The sequence below is a fragment of the Centroberyx affinis genome, unplaced genomic scaffold (genome assembly GCF_046629955.1).
Source record: "Centroberyx affinis isolate AG114_WGS23_722 - 3 ecotype Tasmania unplaced genomic scaffold, CSIRO-AGI_Caff_v1 ptg000224l_1, whole genome shotgun sequence".
NCBI classification, from domain to species: Eukaryota; Metazoa; Chordata; class Actinopteri; order Beryciformes; family Berycidae; genus Centroberyx; species Centroberyx affinis.
In genome coordinates this window covers 110,036-122,308 of record NW_027278911.1, presented here as the reverse complement: position 1 = coordinate 122,308, position 12,273 = coordinate 110,036, and the positions used below count along the sequence as shown (strand labels likewise).

General features: G+C 41.6%; 1 protein-coding gene across 1 annotated transcript in view; it reads left to right on the top strand.

Annotated features, from left to right (window-relative positions):
* The window catches only part of vipr1b (vasoactive intestinal peptide receptor 1b), a 42,108-nt gene that overhangs the window by 29,210 nt on the left and 625 nt on the right, over nucleotides 1-12,273 (top strand). Inside the window, exons 5-12 of the mRNA XM_071541920.1 lie at nucleotides 1,049-1,146; nucleotides 3,680-3,812; nucleotides 7,628-7,781; nucleotides 7,930-7,990; nucleotides 8,112-8,184; nucleotides 9,862-9,953; nucleotides 10,607-10,736; nucleotides 11,457-11,498. Of these exons, the coding sequence (XP_071398021.1) occupies nucleotides 1,049-1,146; nucleotides 3,680-3,812; nucleotides 7,628-7,781; nucleotides 7,930-7,990; nucleotides 8,112-8,184; nucleotides 9,862-9,953; nucleotides 10,607-10,736; nucleotides 11,457-11,498 (783 nt within the window). The remainder of the gene's footprint in view (nucleotides 1-1,048; nucleotides 1,147-3,679; nucleotides 3,813-7,627; nucleotides 7,782-7,929; nucleotides 7,991-8,111; nucleotides 8,185-9,861; nucleotides 9,954-10,606; nucleotides 10,737-11,456; nucleotides 11,499-12,273) is intronic.

The window sequence follows — 12,273 nt, the reverse complement described above, 5'->3', positions numbered from 1 at the left end:
TAGAAATTACTCATGTTGTCTTCAGGGTCATGATGGGAATGAATACATTGCTTGTTGGTTTTACCTAGTTTTCCCCTTTGAGTTTAGTTTAAATGCATCGGAGGCTTTGCATACTGTAGGAGAGAGCTAATCTTGCCAATGTTGACAAGGGTGCAGTTGGGTGAAGAGTGAATGTGCACTACAGGCTGGTAAAAGCTTTCTCAGTGGGTGCTCTCCTCTCTGAGTCACAGAGGCTGCCTCATTAGTATGCCACATAGGAATCTCAGGAGGGACCTGGCTAAAAGGACTCTAAAAGGAATTTGATGTCCATCTTTCTGCATACTTGATACCTCCATATGTCACAGGACACAGAGCTCTTAATCTCATTTTCATCAAGCAAAAAACATTCAATGCCATGGCAGTAACATTGTGAAAACCTACTGTGAAAGGCTCTAAATGTTCGAGGAATACTATATATGCCAGAGGCTGACACTTTGTAAAATACGGTATGCTACTTTATTAGACAGCAGTCACAAGTCAGTGTCTCCCAGACAAGGAAAGAGGCACAAGATTGTGGTTCAAGATTGCGGAAATCTATTCTTAAACGCTCAAAAGGTCAATCATTTGACACTTTTGCTTGTCTTTGACTTGTGGACACGCACCTTTGTTCTCTCCAACGCTGGAATCATGAATTAAGCTCAGTGTGACAGGTAAATCCCACTGGTCTCTGCTGTTGTCAGTGGTATTTGTAGAACAGTGTATATGGATTTGCAGGCAGATGTCTCTCAGTTACAATGATGTTTTATGGAGCTTCAGAAAGAGGAAGCATTTCCCGCTGCAGCTCTCAGGATGCTCTAAATTATAGTAGTATACAAGACATTTGAAAAACCCACTAGGATTGCAGGTATTGACTCGAGTGCAATGGAAACAAATCAATTTATTTCAAATGCCCAAATTCTCTTTTGTCAGATGAAGTTTGTTTCCCTCATCAATGACATGTCTTATATCAGTTCATGTAATTTGTGTGATTTACCCTGACTTGATTTCATGCTGTTGTTTTTTTCTGCAGGGGAAGTTCTTTTGGCAAGTGAAGATTGGCTACACCATTGGCCACAGTGTTTCCCTTATCTCCCTTATCACAGCCATCGTGATCCTCTGCATCTTCAGGTAGATATACGGCCTCAGCCGTACAGCACACACACTAACCGCTCAGAATACACATCTGAATGTTGCTCATGCTTCTTAGTAGAGTCTCACTGTTCTCTTCATCAAGAGCCACTCTTCACTGGTGAAGAGAAAAACTGAAAAAATAGATATTTACCCTTGCCATCATTCCCATTATTCCAGAATTTGCATTATTCCAGAATAGATGAATCTGACTGAGCTACTGTTTTCTAATCTCACAAGGCCAAATCTTTTAGAATAAAAAAAAAAGCAATCAGCTCTGCAGGGCCCCTGGGCAGAGCATTAGTAAGAGCAATTCTCCATAAAGCACGTTGACCTCTTGTGTGATCATCCCCATGGAGCCTGCTGGGAGATATGATGGAGGGAGGGGAGCAGTTTATACCATTCCACTGTCAAAGGAAAACATCAAACAAGTAAACGCTTTAATCATCTCTGATCAATGCCGCTTGACGCAGAAACGGAAGGCTTATGTTAAACTATAGGAGAGGAGGAAAGGGATACAAATACTTGCTGGATGAAATGAATTGTCACTCAAAATGTGAGCGCTTCATGTTGGTCCTCAGCATTTCAGTTCCTTGGCCTTTTAATGGCATACATCTTGCGTCTCCAGGGTTATGGATGATATGGTTGAAGTATGGAGGGATTTAAAAAGACAGTGATATATCTCCCTCCTGACGACTCAGGGATTGATTGTAACCCTCTCAAATACAATTACAATCCAATATCAAAGATGACTCAGATCACAGCTCTAGATGACAGAGTTTTCACCCAAGAGGGCAATGAATTGACAATATATACATTCAAATGACATATCAATGACCTATTTATTGTTTGGCATTTGACCTCACATGTATGAGATGTAAACATTTAACATCCAAGAATTTTACAAGGAAATAAAAAAAAAGTAGATGGATGGTTCACAATGAAATACAAATTCATTTTTGTATACTGTATTTTTTTCCCAGTTTTTTCTTGTGGAGGGGAAGTGCTTTTTCAGTTAGAGTCTCTTATGCAGCATTTTCCTGGCCAGTCCCAGCTATTATTGAGTTAGTTACCGATGACAGATACTTTTTGTATTTTTCACAAAGACCTGCACTAGGTGTGAAAGTGTTTCCACCTGAGGGTTTTGTGGGGTCCTGTTTGCTTTTCTACATCTACTGCCATAAGACAGGCCAAGGTCAAGATAGCGTACAACAGGGTGCTGCTGTCTGAGAAAGCGTGAAAGTGTGAGATCATGGTAGCCAAGAGTGTTGAACCAGAAGGAATGTTATGACAGGGCAGTGGGTGGCTGTGGTTGAGGGGTGTAGGGAGGGGTGCCCTGTGTGTGTGTGTGTGTGTGTGCGTGTGTGTGTGTGTGTCACACCTGTTCCTGAAAGAGATCACAGGTACTGAGCGAAAGGACAATAACCACCATGTCTGAGCTTTCAGCGATGCTGCCTATGAAGAAAATAGTTTATTAGGAACCATGAATACTTCAAATGCTCTGTCTTTTTGGAAGAAATTATGATGTATCAAAAAGGAGAAGTTTCTTTTGTACTGAATATTACAGTCTATGCTAATAAATATTGATTGTGGTCTCTTGATATTGGTACAACAGTGATGGAAATTAGATCTCACAATTTGAAACACAAAAACAAGTGATTATATGTCTGGTATTTCATCACTTTCACATTGCTGGGCATTTCCCACTCAAGTATTGAGATTAATATGTGCCCAACCAGTCAGATTAGAATTACACTCAGGCACATAAATGATCTGAATGATGCCAGTCTGAAACTGATCACAACCACTCACATGTGGTGTTAACAGTAGTTTAAACTGAAGAAAACTAGCATACATTTAAAGTTGAGTTAAAGTTGGCATTTTGCAGTGATCCAACATGAGGAACACACCGTATCTAACAACTCAAGGTTTAAACAGCTGTGACAGAATGTTAAAAAACATCTCCTGGCTATGAGATAAGGTAAGATGAGACTTTAATGATTGAAATTGGGTGATTGGTCATGTGCTGCATCACAGCTGAAGAGGCACTGTAGGCATAACCAAATGACTTTATAGACTGGAGCTTGTTGCAGCCTTCCCTCCACTGCAGACATTTGTGCCTGGCTGGCTTACTCCCTAATCATTTCATCTTCAGAAGTCTCATAATGTAATTAGGAAGTCAAGAATTACGCTGATTTATAAACTGAATTTCACAATGTTCTGGATTACAGTAGCCTTTTTGAAATCCGCCTCTCTTGCCTTTATTACTGAGGAGTGTGAAAGCCCTCTGAAAATATATTAATTGTACTCCAAAGTAGATCCACCCACACCCACAAAAGGACCGAGACAGCTTAATTAAGAGTTGATTCACTCTATGATTTGCAGCCATTTTTACCAATTAACTCCAAGGACATTGGATAATTAGCGTGGAGGCCCCTTTATTAAATTTATGTGTGTGTGCGTGTGTGTGTGTGTGACTGGTGTCTGTGTTTGTGTCAATTTGTATTCTTGTATCTCTTTCTCTGCACCCTAGGAAGCTCCACTGCACCAGGAACTACATCCACATGCATCTGTTTGTGTCATTCATCCTGAAGGCCATCGCTGTGTTCATCAAGGATGTGGTCCTCTACGAGGTTGGAGAGGTCGACAACTGCTCGTCGGGATCCGTAAGTCGTGCTAATTGTCCGAGGCAGCGGCGTGGACTGTGGGTGTGAGAGGCTGAACGGCTCCGGGTTTCAAGGGAGGAGGGATATTTGATGTCCTTAGGTCTTTAAAAAGCCAAATTCTGAGTGGAGCTCAGCAGGTGAACGTGACACTCATGGCGCTCATGGCGCTCTGCTCTGCACTGATGGAGCGTTGGTTGGCTAATTACCCACATTAAAGCACTTAATGAGAGATCTCCTGAGCCTTAACGGGGATGCAAAGATAGATTTCACTAGAGCAGACTTTTGACAGAAATCGGGGAGGGAACTTAAGTGGTTCTGTCAAAAGTCCACTCCCATTATTCCCAGCACATAACCAAGTCAAAGCAGCTTTTATGTCAGCATCAAACATGAGTAAAATGTAATGTTTTCTACTCTAAAAGACAATCTGACTGTGAATTGCCCTTAAAATAAACTTGACTTTGAATATCCTCTCAAACGGCAAAATATTAAAACACTGGACAAAACACAAAACACATCACAGAGTAGCCTAGCAAATGTTCTATATCACTGAATGCTATGGCACAAGGCTGGCCTTAAATAATGTCACGCTTACTGGCCATTTATGCTTTAGTGTCACATCAAACCATAATATTTGGATCTCTTCCCCCAGCTCTCTAACACCCGCTCTCCACCACATACCGCAGAGCCAGACAGAGACCAGGGCCCGCTGAGGCCAGAGTTAGGCCTGCGAACGTGACGTTTATGTTACATGACGCGGCCACACTACGAGAGGAGCCTTGGAGCTTTTGGTTTGCCTATTTATTGGTTTAATATGCTCTCTGGCTCCAGTGTGTTAATGGAAGCACTGGGTCGACAGGAGCCAGCTGCTGCCATGGGCTTGGTGCTGCAGTGCTTATCATGACCCTGGTACCACTCTGATTAAAACGGTTGGCTCTCAGCTTCGCGTGTGCGTATGTGTGTGTGTGTGTGTGTGTGTGTGTGTGTGTATGTACATTCGTATGTGTTATGCATGCTTGGTACAATACTCTTCTACTGTCTGATATTTGTAACTTGATGATTCAATAAGGAGGCTTGTAGCATATCCATTAATTAATCACTGGGTTACTTTGTATGTAACTACATATGTGTGTGTGTGTGTGTGTGTGTGTGGGTATGAGTTACGTCACTTTCAGGGACACAAACCAGACTGAAGACCAGTTGATTGGGGACGGCTTGTGCAATTGGGGACAAAAGCCGTGTCCCCAATTGGTAAAAAGCTGAGTTTTGGGTCAGTGGTTAAGGTTAGGGTTAGGTTAAGGTTAGGGTAAGGGTTAGGTTTAGGCAAGTAGTGGTTATGATTATGGTTAGGGTAAGTCTCCAGGAAATGAATGTAAGTCTATGTAAATACCCCAAAAGTGACATAAGTAAGACTGTGTGTGTGTGTGTGTGTGTGTGTGTGTGTGTGTCTGCATGTTTGATAAGTCAGCACCATCTCTTTCCTGTGTTTGTCCAGTAGCATATATCCCATTCATCCTTGATTTTTAAAATGGAGCTCCAGCAAGCAATTTGTACCGATTTGCACGCATTAGAACTAGTACAAAGATACAGACGGTCCATCTGGATCCATTTTGCTCTCCTCAACGCGACACGCGGGAATCAATTTGTATTCCAAATCCCTGTCAGTTTCACTGCCAGGCAGATACCTGTTTTGATGAGCTGTCTGAAACTTTACCTCCATCTAAAAGAGGAAGTGTATCCCAGGACCAAAATCCTGTACTAAATCCCGTAGTAGTTCAAATCAATCAGAATGAGCCTGTTAGCGAAGGCCTACTGTATTAAACTATTAATAAGGAGCTGTTTGGCCTTCACTTTGTGAGCTGAGACTCTGGGGAAGTCTTTGATGAGGACTAAGGATGCTCAGGTATCCAAGAGAGGAGTATGGCTCTTCTGCAGGGGTTCAGACATTACAGTTCTGTTAATATTTAATGTGAAACTTCCAAACTCATTCATCATTCATAGCAATTGAGGTTGAAGCGAGAGGCATGGCATTTTCAACATTACATCATATCTTGTTTGTACTTGTTTTGGGGTGGGGGGTGTCTGTTTCTGCTCTAATGACCATGGCTTGAGCTGTGTCTCTGAAAAAAAACAAAAAACATTTGCAGTCCTCCCTCCTGCTGTCCCTGCTGTCTCCTCTTTCACATCTACTCTACTTTGTTTCATCAACACATGGTCTCTCTTTACCTTGCTGCCTAACTCTCTATCTGTGCTCCTCTGTCCATAATGTGCTTCAGTCCATTCCCAATCACACCCTGTATGTTTTTTCGTGTCATTCATCCCATGTCTCACATCTACTACATCTGCGAGTGCTCAAAGCATTCACTCTGCCATGGGGTTGTTACTAAATGGGGACAATGTATTGAGGTTTTTAGGCTCTTTGATGGCCTCCCAGCAAGTTCTTGGGGTTGCTCATCTCAAAAACAGCTTGTTACTCACAGAGTGTGTATCAGCCTCTGACCCGCAGTGTGAGTGTGTGTTTCCATGAATTGAGCAGCATGTAAAAGAGCTGCACTGCACACATCAGTTCAAACCACCCACACCATTAGGAAAATGAACCTTTTACGTGCCTGTGTGCGGCGAGGTCAATAGCAGCCTCTCTGCTCAGCTTTCAGCAGGACCAAACTGAGTTTTGAATGAATTCAGCCTCCCTGATGGTAGTGTTGTTGTGTTGATATGCTGCTTGGCTGTTTCAGTGCTCAGCGCTCCTGTGTCCTTTCCTCTCCCTTGCTTACTGGAACACATCCGCTGAAACAGTGTTCATTCAGCATCACAGGCATCATATTGACACTTTGCTGGCTGCAATTTCCTAACAAGCCACCTCCAGTTGCAGAGAGATGGAGCTTACAAGTTGCCATCTGCCAATATATCTTGTTATGATTATGTGGTGCCTAATATCAATGCAAATTGTATGATGGAAAGGACGCAGACCGCAAGGATTTTGAAATTCTGTACTTAAAAATGACCAAATTCTCTGATAACTGACAATTATTTTCTAGCCTATTGTAGCCATGGAGAACCAGTGCAAGAATAATAATTGTTAAATGTATTTGAAAGACAAACATGCCAAAGAAAGACTAAAACTCCTGTAGTTTGCCTTTATATTTGTCATTCCCTGCCTCGCCTAAATGGTTCCCAGGAGGAGTATCTTTATTAGGTATATTTTAAGGCAATGGAGCTGCTAATAGTAGACTGTAAAATGACAACTTTTTGCAATTCAAAACAACCTTCTTATCATCTGATACCATTAGCCTATCATCAGTTCTGACTCACCGAGGGCTTAGAGGTGGATGTACCCAAAAGCACAGGGGACTCATGACAGAGCTGCCTCAGTTTGCTACATGAGACATCATGGTTCATGGCACTTTTTGTCCTCTTTATGAAAACTTCTGGAATCAAAGTTGAAACATGATGTGGTTGCCGCTTGCAGTAAACAATTTGATAGAGATTTGTTTAAAGACAGATTTGTTTCTTTTTAATAGATTTACTTAAAGCGTGTGTGTTCGCACGCATGTGCATATACGTGCATGAACGTGTGTATAATACCACATTGCAAAAATTCAATGCTCATTGTGTGTCTGAACCGAGCCAGCCTGTTCCTGAGAGAAAAGAAAAATCTATGTGTGCGTTCTTCTTCTTTGTCCTGTATGTAATGGTATCCCACTGTGGCAAAGAAATGACAAAATAATGTCTCTGCTTGTCCCTGTCCAATATGTATCCACTTATATCTCAGAACATCATTATAAGAATGTGTTTTTGTGTTCTGTGTCGATTGCCAGATTGGCTGCAAGGCAGTGATTGTATTTTTCCAGTACTGTATAATGGCCAGCTTCTTCTGGCTGCTGGTGGAGGGCCTCTATCTTCACGCACTTCTGGCTGTCTCTTTCTTCTCCGAGAGGAAGTACTTCTGGGCTTACATTCTGATCGGTTGGGGTGAGTATGTCTTCCTTTATGCCTTTATGAAAGTCTGCTGTCCTGGGGTGCGACTTCAATTTCGGAGAAAGAACAGGTTGTGACAGTTGCTGCTTGACAGGGATATAGTGTCAACTTTGTTGTGCACTTTTATGTTGTTTGTCCTCAGGAGGTCCGACGATTTTCATCACAGCTTGGAGCACAGCTAAAGCCTACTATAATGATGTGGGGTAAGAAAAACACGGAAAGTGCTAGACTAGAGTCCAGCATAAAACCTAAGTACTTTACAGGTGCTATTGTTGCACTGCACTGATTTGCAACTTACATTAATGCTGATTTATGCCTCACCAGGTGCTGGGATATCATTGAGAACACTGATGTGTTCTGGTGGATCATCAAAACTCCCATATTGGCATCGATCCTGGTAGGTTCCCAGGCCTTATGCACTTTTGATCATTCATATTTCATTACATCAACATTACACACTAAGCTGTTGACACTCCTAAGTCTGATTCCGCCTAACTAAAGCCATATTAACATCATGATGTAGCTTGATCATTTTTCTATGGTAATTGCCCACCACCATTTGTCAGTTACCATCAGTCCACCTCAAGCACCTGTGCCAATGTAATTTGTGTGAAGGTTTTTGTATGTCAGTATGTCAGTGTATACTGTATGTCAGTATAACCAATAGGTCAGTATGACCTTCAAGTTCTCATTTGAGTGTTTCAAGTTGACAGGAATGGTTGATACTCACTACCAACCACTGCCTTCCTTGATTTGCAGGTTATCATCCACTTTATATTGCCATCCAGCCACTTTTATTTGGCTGTTTTTTTCTCTTCCATTTCAGCTGAGCAGACTATTGCCATATACAGAAGCATCTGTATATAGAAGCATACAGGAACATCCTTTCAGCAAAAGTAACAACAGAAGTTACCGCAGCAGTAGTTTCTTGTTCAGAGATGGCTTTGTATCGGATCTGTGTGAGGTGTGAGTGTGATTGTGTTTGTGTGTGTGTGTGTGTGTGTGTGTGTGTGTGTATGCGTGTGTGTGTGTGTTTCTGTATTGTGGTTCATAGTGTCCAGATGCACTGGGCCTGCTCCAGAAAGAAAGGCAGACATTTGACCTGTACTATGTGTTAAAAATGAGTCTTTCCCTCCAGGGCATGGATCAAACACCAGATATCAATAAAAGCAAAGGTGTGAAGAACACTTTCACAACAGCTGACACACAGCTTCAACCTCTTATCTACAGGGCAAGTGAGAGAAAAACAGTGATTTGGGTTATGTGTGTGCGTGAGTGTGAAGTTTGAGGATGAAAGTGAGAAAAAGCTAATTTGTGGGTGTGTGAGGCAGGAACGAAGACATTTAGAGAGGCGTGAAAAGAGAGTAAAGAGGGGTAAGGATGAGTTCAACAAGCATGACAGAAGGTAGAGTCTGTTAAGAGGTAGGGAAAATTGTTAAAAGTAAAGGAATTGCTTTCATCTTGCCATTTTTGCACTTTTAACAGCCTCATATTCAGTCTCAGCACTAGCATCAGATTTTATATAAACAGTATGGTGTGCACAAAACCGGCAGTCTTTGAGATAATACTCTCCTTCATTATTGATGTCTGTTGATGTCCTGGCAGCATCATTTCAGTGCTCATTCATTACTTGGCAGCAGGTGTTGACAAAGCAGCTTTCGTTGTGTTATTTCACGTTTCCCCTGCCACCTAGGATCGGGATCACCAGGCTTAAGTGGGGCAGGATGTCAGTGACTTGTTGGCTCAGTGGTTCAATACCACACATTTTTAGAGATGTTGATTTTCCCACAGGGCAACAGGATGATCTGACCAGAGCATGAGGAAATTCCTCTTCACACTTTGATTATGAGATGCATTTCTAAAAAGCCCCTCCATGAGTCAAACACATGAAACAGTGTGGAAGTAAACTAATAAACTAATAATGCAAAACCTTCCTTTAGAACAAGATTTTCTCCATCTTGGAACTTCATATTGCATACATACTCAAAACTTACGATATTTTTCAATGAATATTGCACTAGAGCACTAGCACTAAATCTTAAAAAACTCTAAAGCCTCTTTAAACCCCCTACAGATGAACTTCATTCTATTCATCTGCATCATTCGAATACTTCGTCAGAAGATCAACTGCCCAGACATTGGAAGAAATGAGTCCAACCAGTACTCGTGAGTATGATGCAATGTCTTTATCATGTTGTAAATTCTTACTATTCATAAGGTAAGATGAATCTTTAATGATCCCCATGAGGAACGTGTGAAAAAGCTGCACTGTTTTCGTAGTTTCTGTCCTGGGCTAAATTTGGTCCACATTTTGTTGATGTTAACTACATTTACCAGCATGAGTGCAGGTTATTTACGTTGAGCTCAGAAAGCGAAGAGTAAGCAATATATATCTGTCCTGTAAGTAAAATTGGTGCTTTGAATTCTGCTCCTCCTCTGGCTCCAAGCAACTGCACTTTATGCCAAAGCTTTTATGCCCCAAACAATGCTACAGTAGGATGAGCAGTCCTTTTGGGCCACAGATAAGGAAATCATCACCATAACATATGATGCTCTGCACAGTCTTTCCTTGACAGACTTTATTTTACACCGTCATTCAGCACTCTGTGAGAGAAGTGATTTTCTGAAGATGGAGAGCAGCTCAAGCCTGCCGTAATGCTTTAGTGTGAGCTATTTTTTCCCAGTGACACTTTTGATGGTGTTTTTTTTTTCCATCTCTGACCCTCAAAGCTCAACTATAAAATGGAAGTACTGTGGAATTGAATTTCCTTATTGACATATATAGGGAAATTGAAACCATTTTTGCTTTCTCATTCCAGGAGATTGGCAAAATCGACGCTGCTTTTGATTCCGCTGTTTGGAATCAATTTCATCGTATTTGCATTCATCCCAGAGCAAGTGAAGACAGAGCTACGGCTAGTTTTTGACTTGATTCTGGGGTCATTTCAGGTAAAACATGTTTGCACACTTGGCAATAATCAACTATATGGAACAAAATCAAACAATCTACATTTTACATACATACAGAACTCTTATTTATTTATTTATTTATTTATTTGCCCTTGATACGTTATGTAAAATTGTTTTTTCCAGAACACCAAGGTGAACTAACATTGAAACAAATTCTCCTGATTAATTCTTATATTGGGGTTTATTCAAGGTCTGAAGTGATAATTTAGCACCCACTGTCAGCGGCGACTTGGGAGTGTTTCTATTTAGGAAGAAACTGTGGCAGCTCTCCAGGCACTTTTGCTGGCTGATTCATCCGCAGTGTTACAGTCTTAAACCCTGGTGTTATTTCAGTCCATCTCATCATGAGAAATGATGGAGAAAGGAGCCAGGCAGCACAGCTGCATCACAAACAGCTTGGACACCAAGAAAACCTTCCCATCACATTCTTTCTTATCATTCTTCTCATCCCTCTTTCTCAACATTCCTAAAGATTTGCCATTTTACAGCATGCATTCATCCATCTTTTTTTTTTTTTACCACTGTTTGGCCTTTGTGTAATCAGTTTATAATCTCTAAATGCCACACACATTTGATTCTCATATTAACATAGCGTTTCTTTGAATACACAAGACAAACACAGAGGTTTAAATGAACAAGTTGGATATTTGACACAACACAAAGTTATTACACTCTTATCTCTTATTTTCCTCCCTGCAGGGCTTTGTGGTTGCAGTCCTGTACTGCTTCCTCAACGGAGAGGTAGGTACCACCTCGCCGTGATGTAAACACTTTGTACAAACACACAGTTAAAAGAAAGCACAGTGCTCTGGCGATTCTCAGAAAATGTGGTTTGTCTTTAGTTTGTCCATGGCTCCCTTGGCGCAACATTTACATACACGCATAAGCACAGGCAGACGCACATGCACACACACACACACACACACACACACACACACACACACAGGATCCTGAAAGTTGGAGGGCGGTGGGAGCAGTGAGTATGAGTCACCGGCGCTGGCCGTGGCTACCGTCTCCTCCCTTGGACCTCGTCTCAGCATACTCTGTCTCCTCTGCCTGCAGGGTGGGAGGGCAGTAAAAAAGCACAGCCTCCTTGGCAGGGAAACCATTCAGCGATGTCTGCAGAGGCTCTCTGTGGGGAGCTTAGTTATGTTCCCAGTGCTGAGCCAGATTATTAAATCACAGAGGTGGGCTGCAAGGCGAGGCGAGGCGAGGCTCGATGCAAGCTGAATATTAATCACTTGTAATTTGTATTTGTCTTTTATACGTGGGTTATTTAGTGTTAAGATGTGCAATCTCAAATGAGAGGCAATAATTTTTTTCCACAAATTCTCTGTTGATGCAGTTTCTTCAGGTGCCGCTTTTTCTTTGTCTGTTTAGACTTGGTGGCTAGTGGTTAACAAACTTGTTAAGTTTTTTATCTTGTATCCAGACTTGTCAAGCTTATTTTAGGATTTTTTTTGTGATATCATCTTAATAATAATTTTACCGGTTTCAACAAATTTGACTTTCAAGA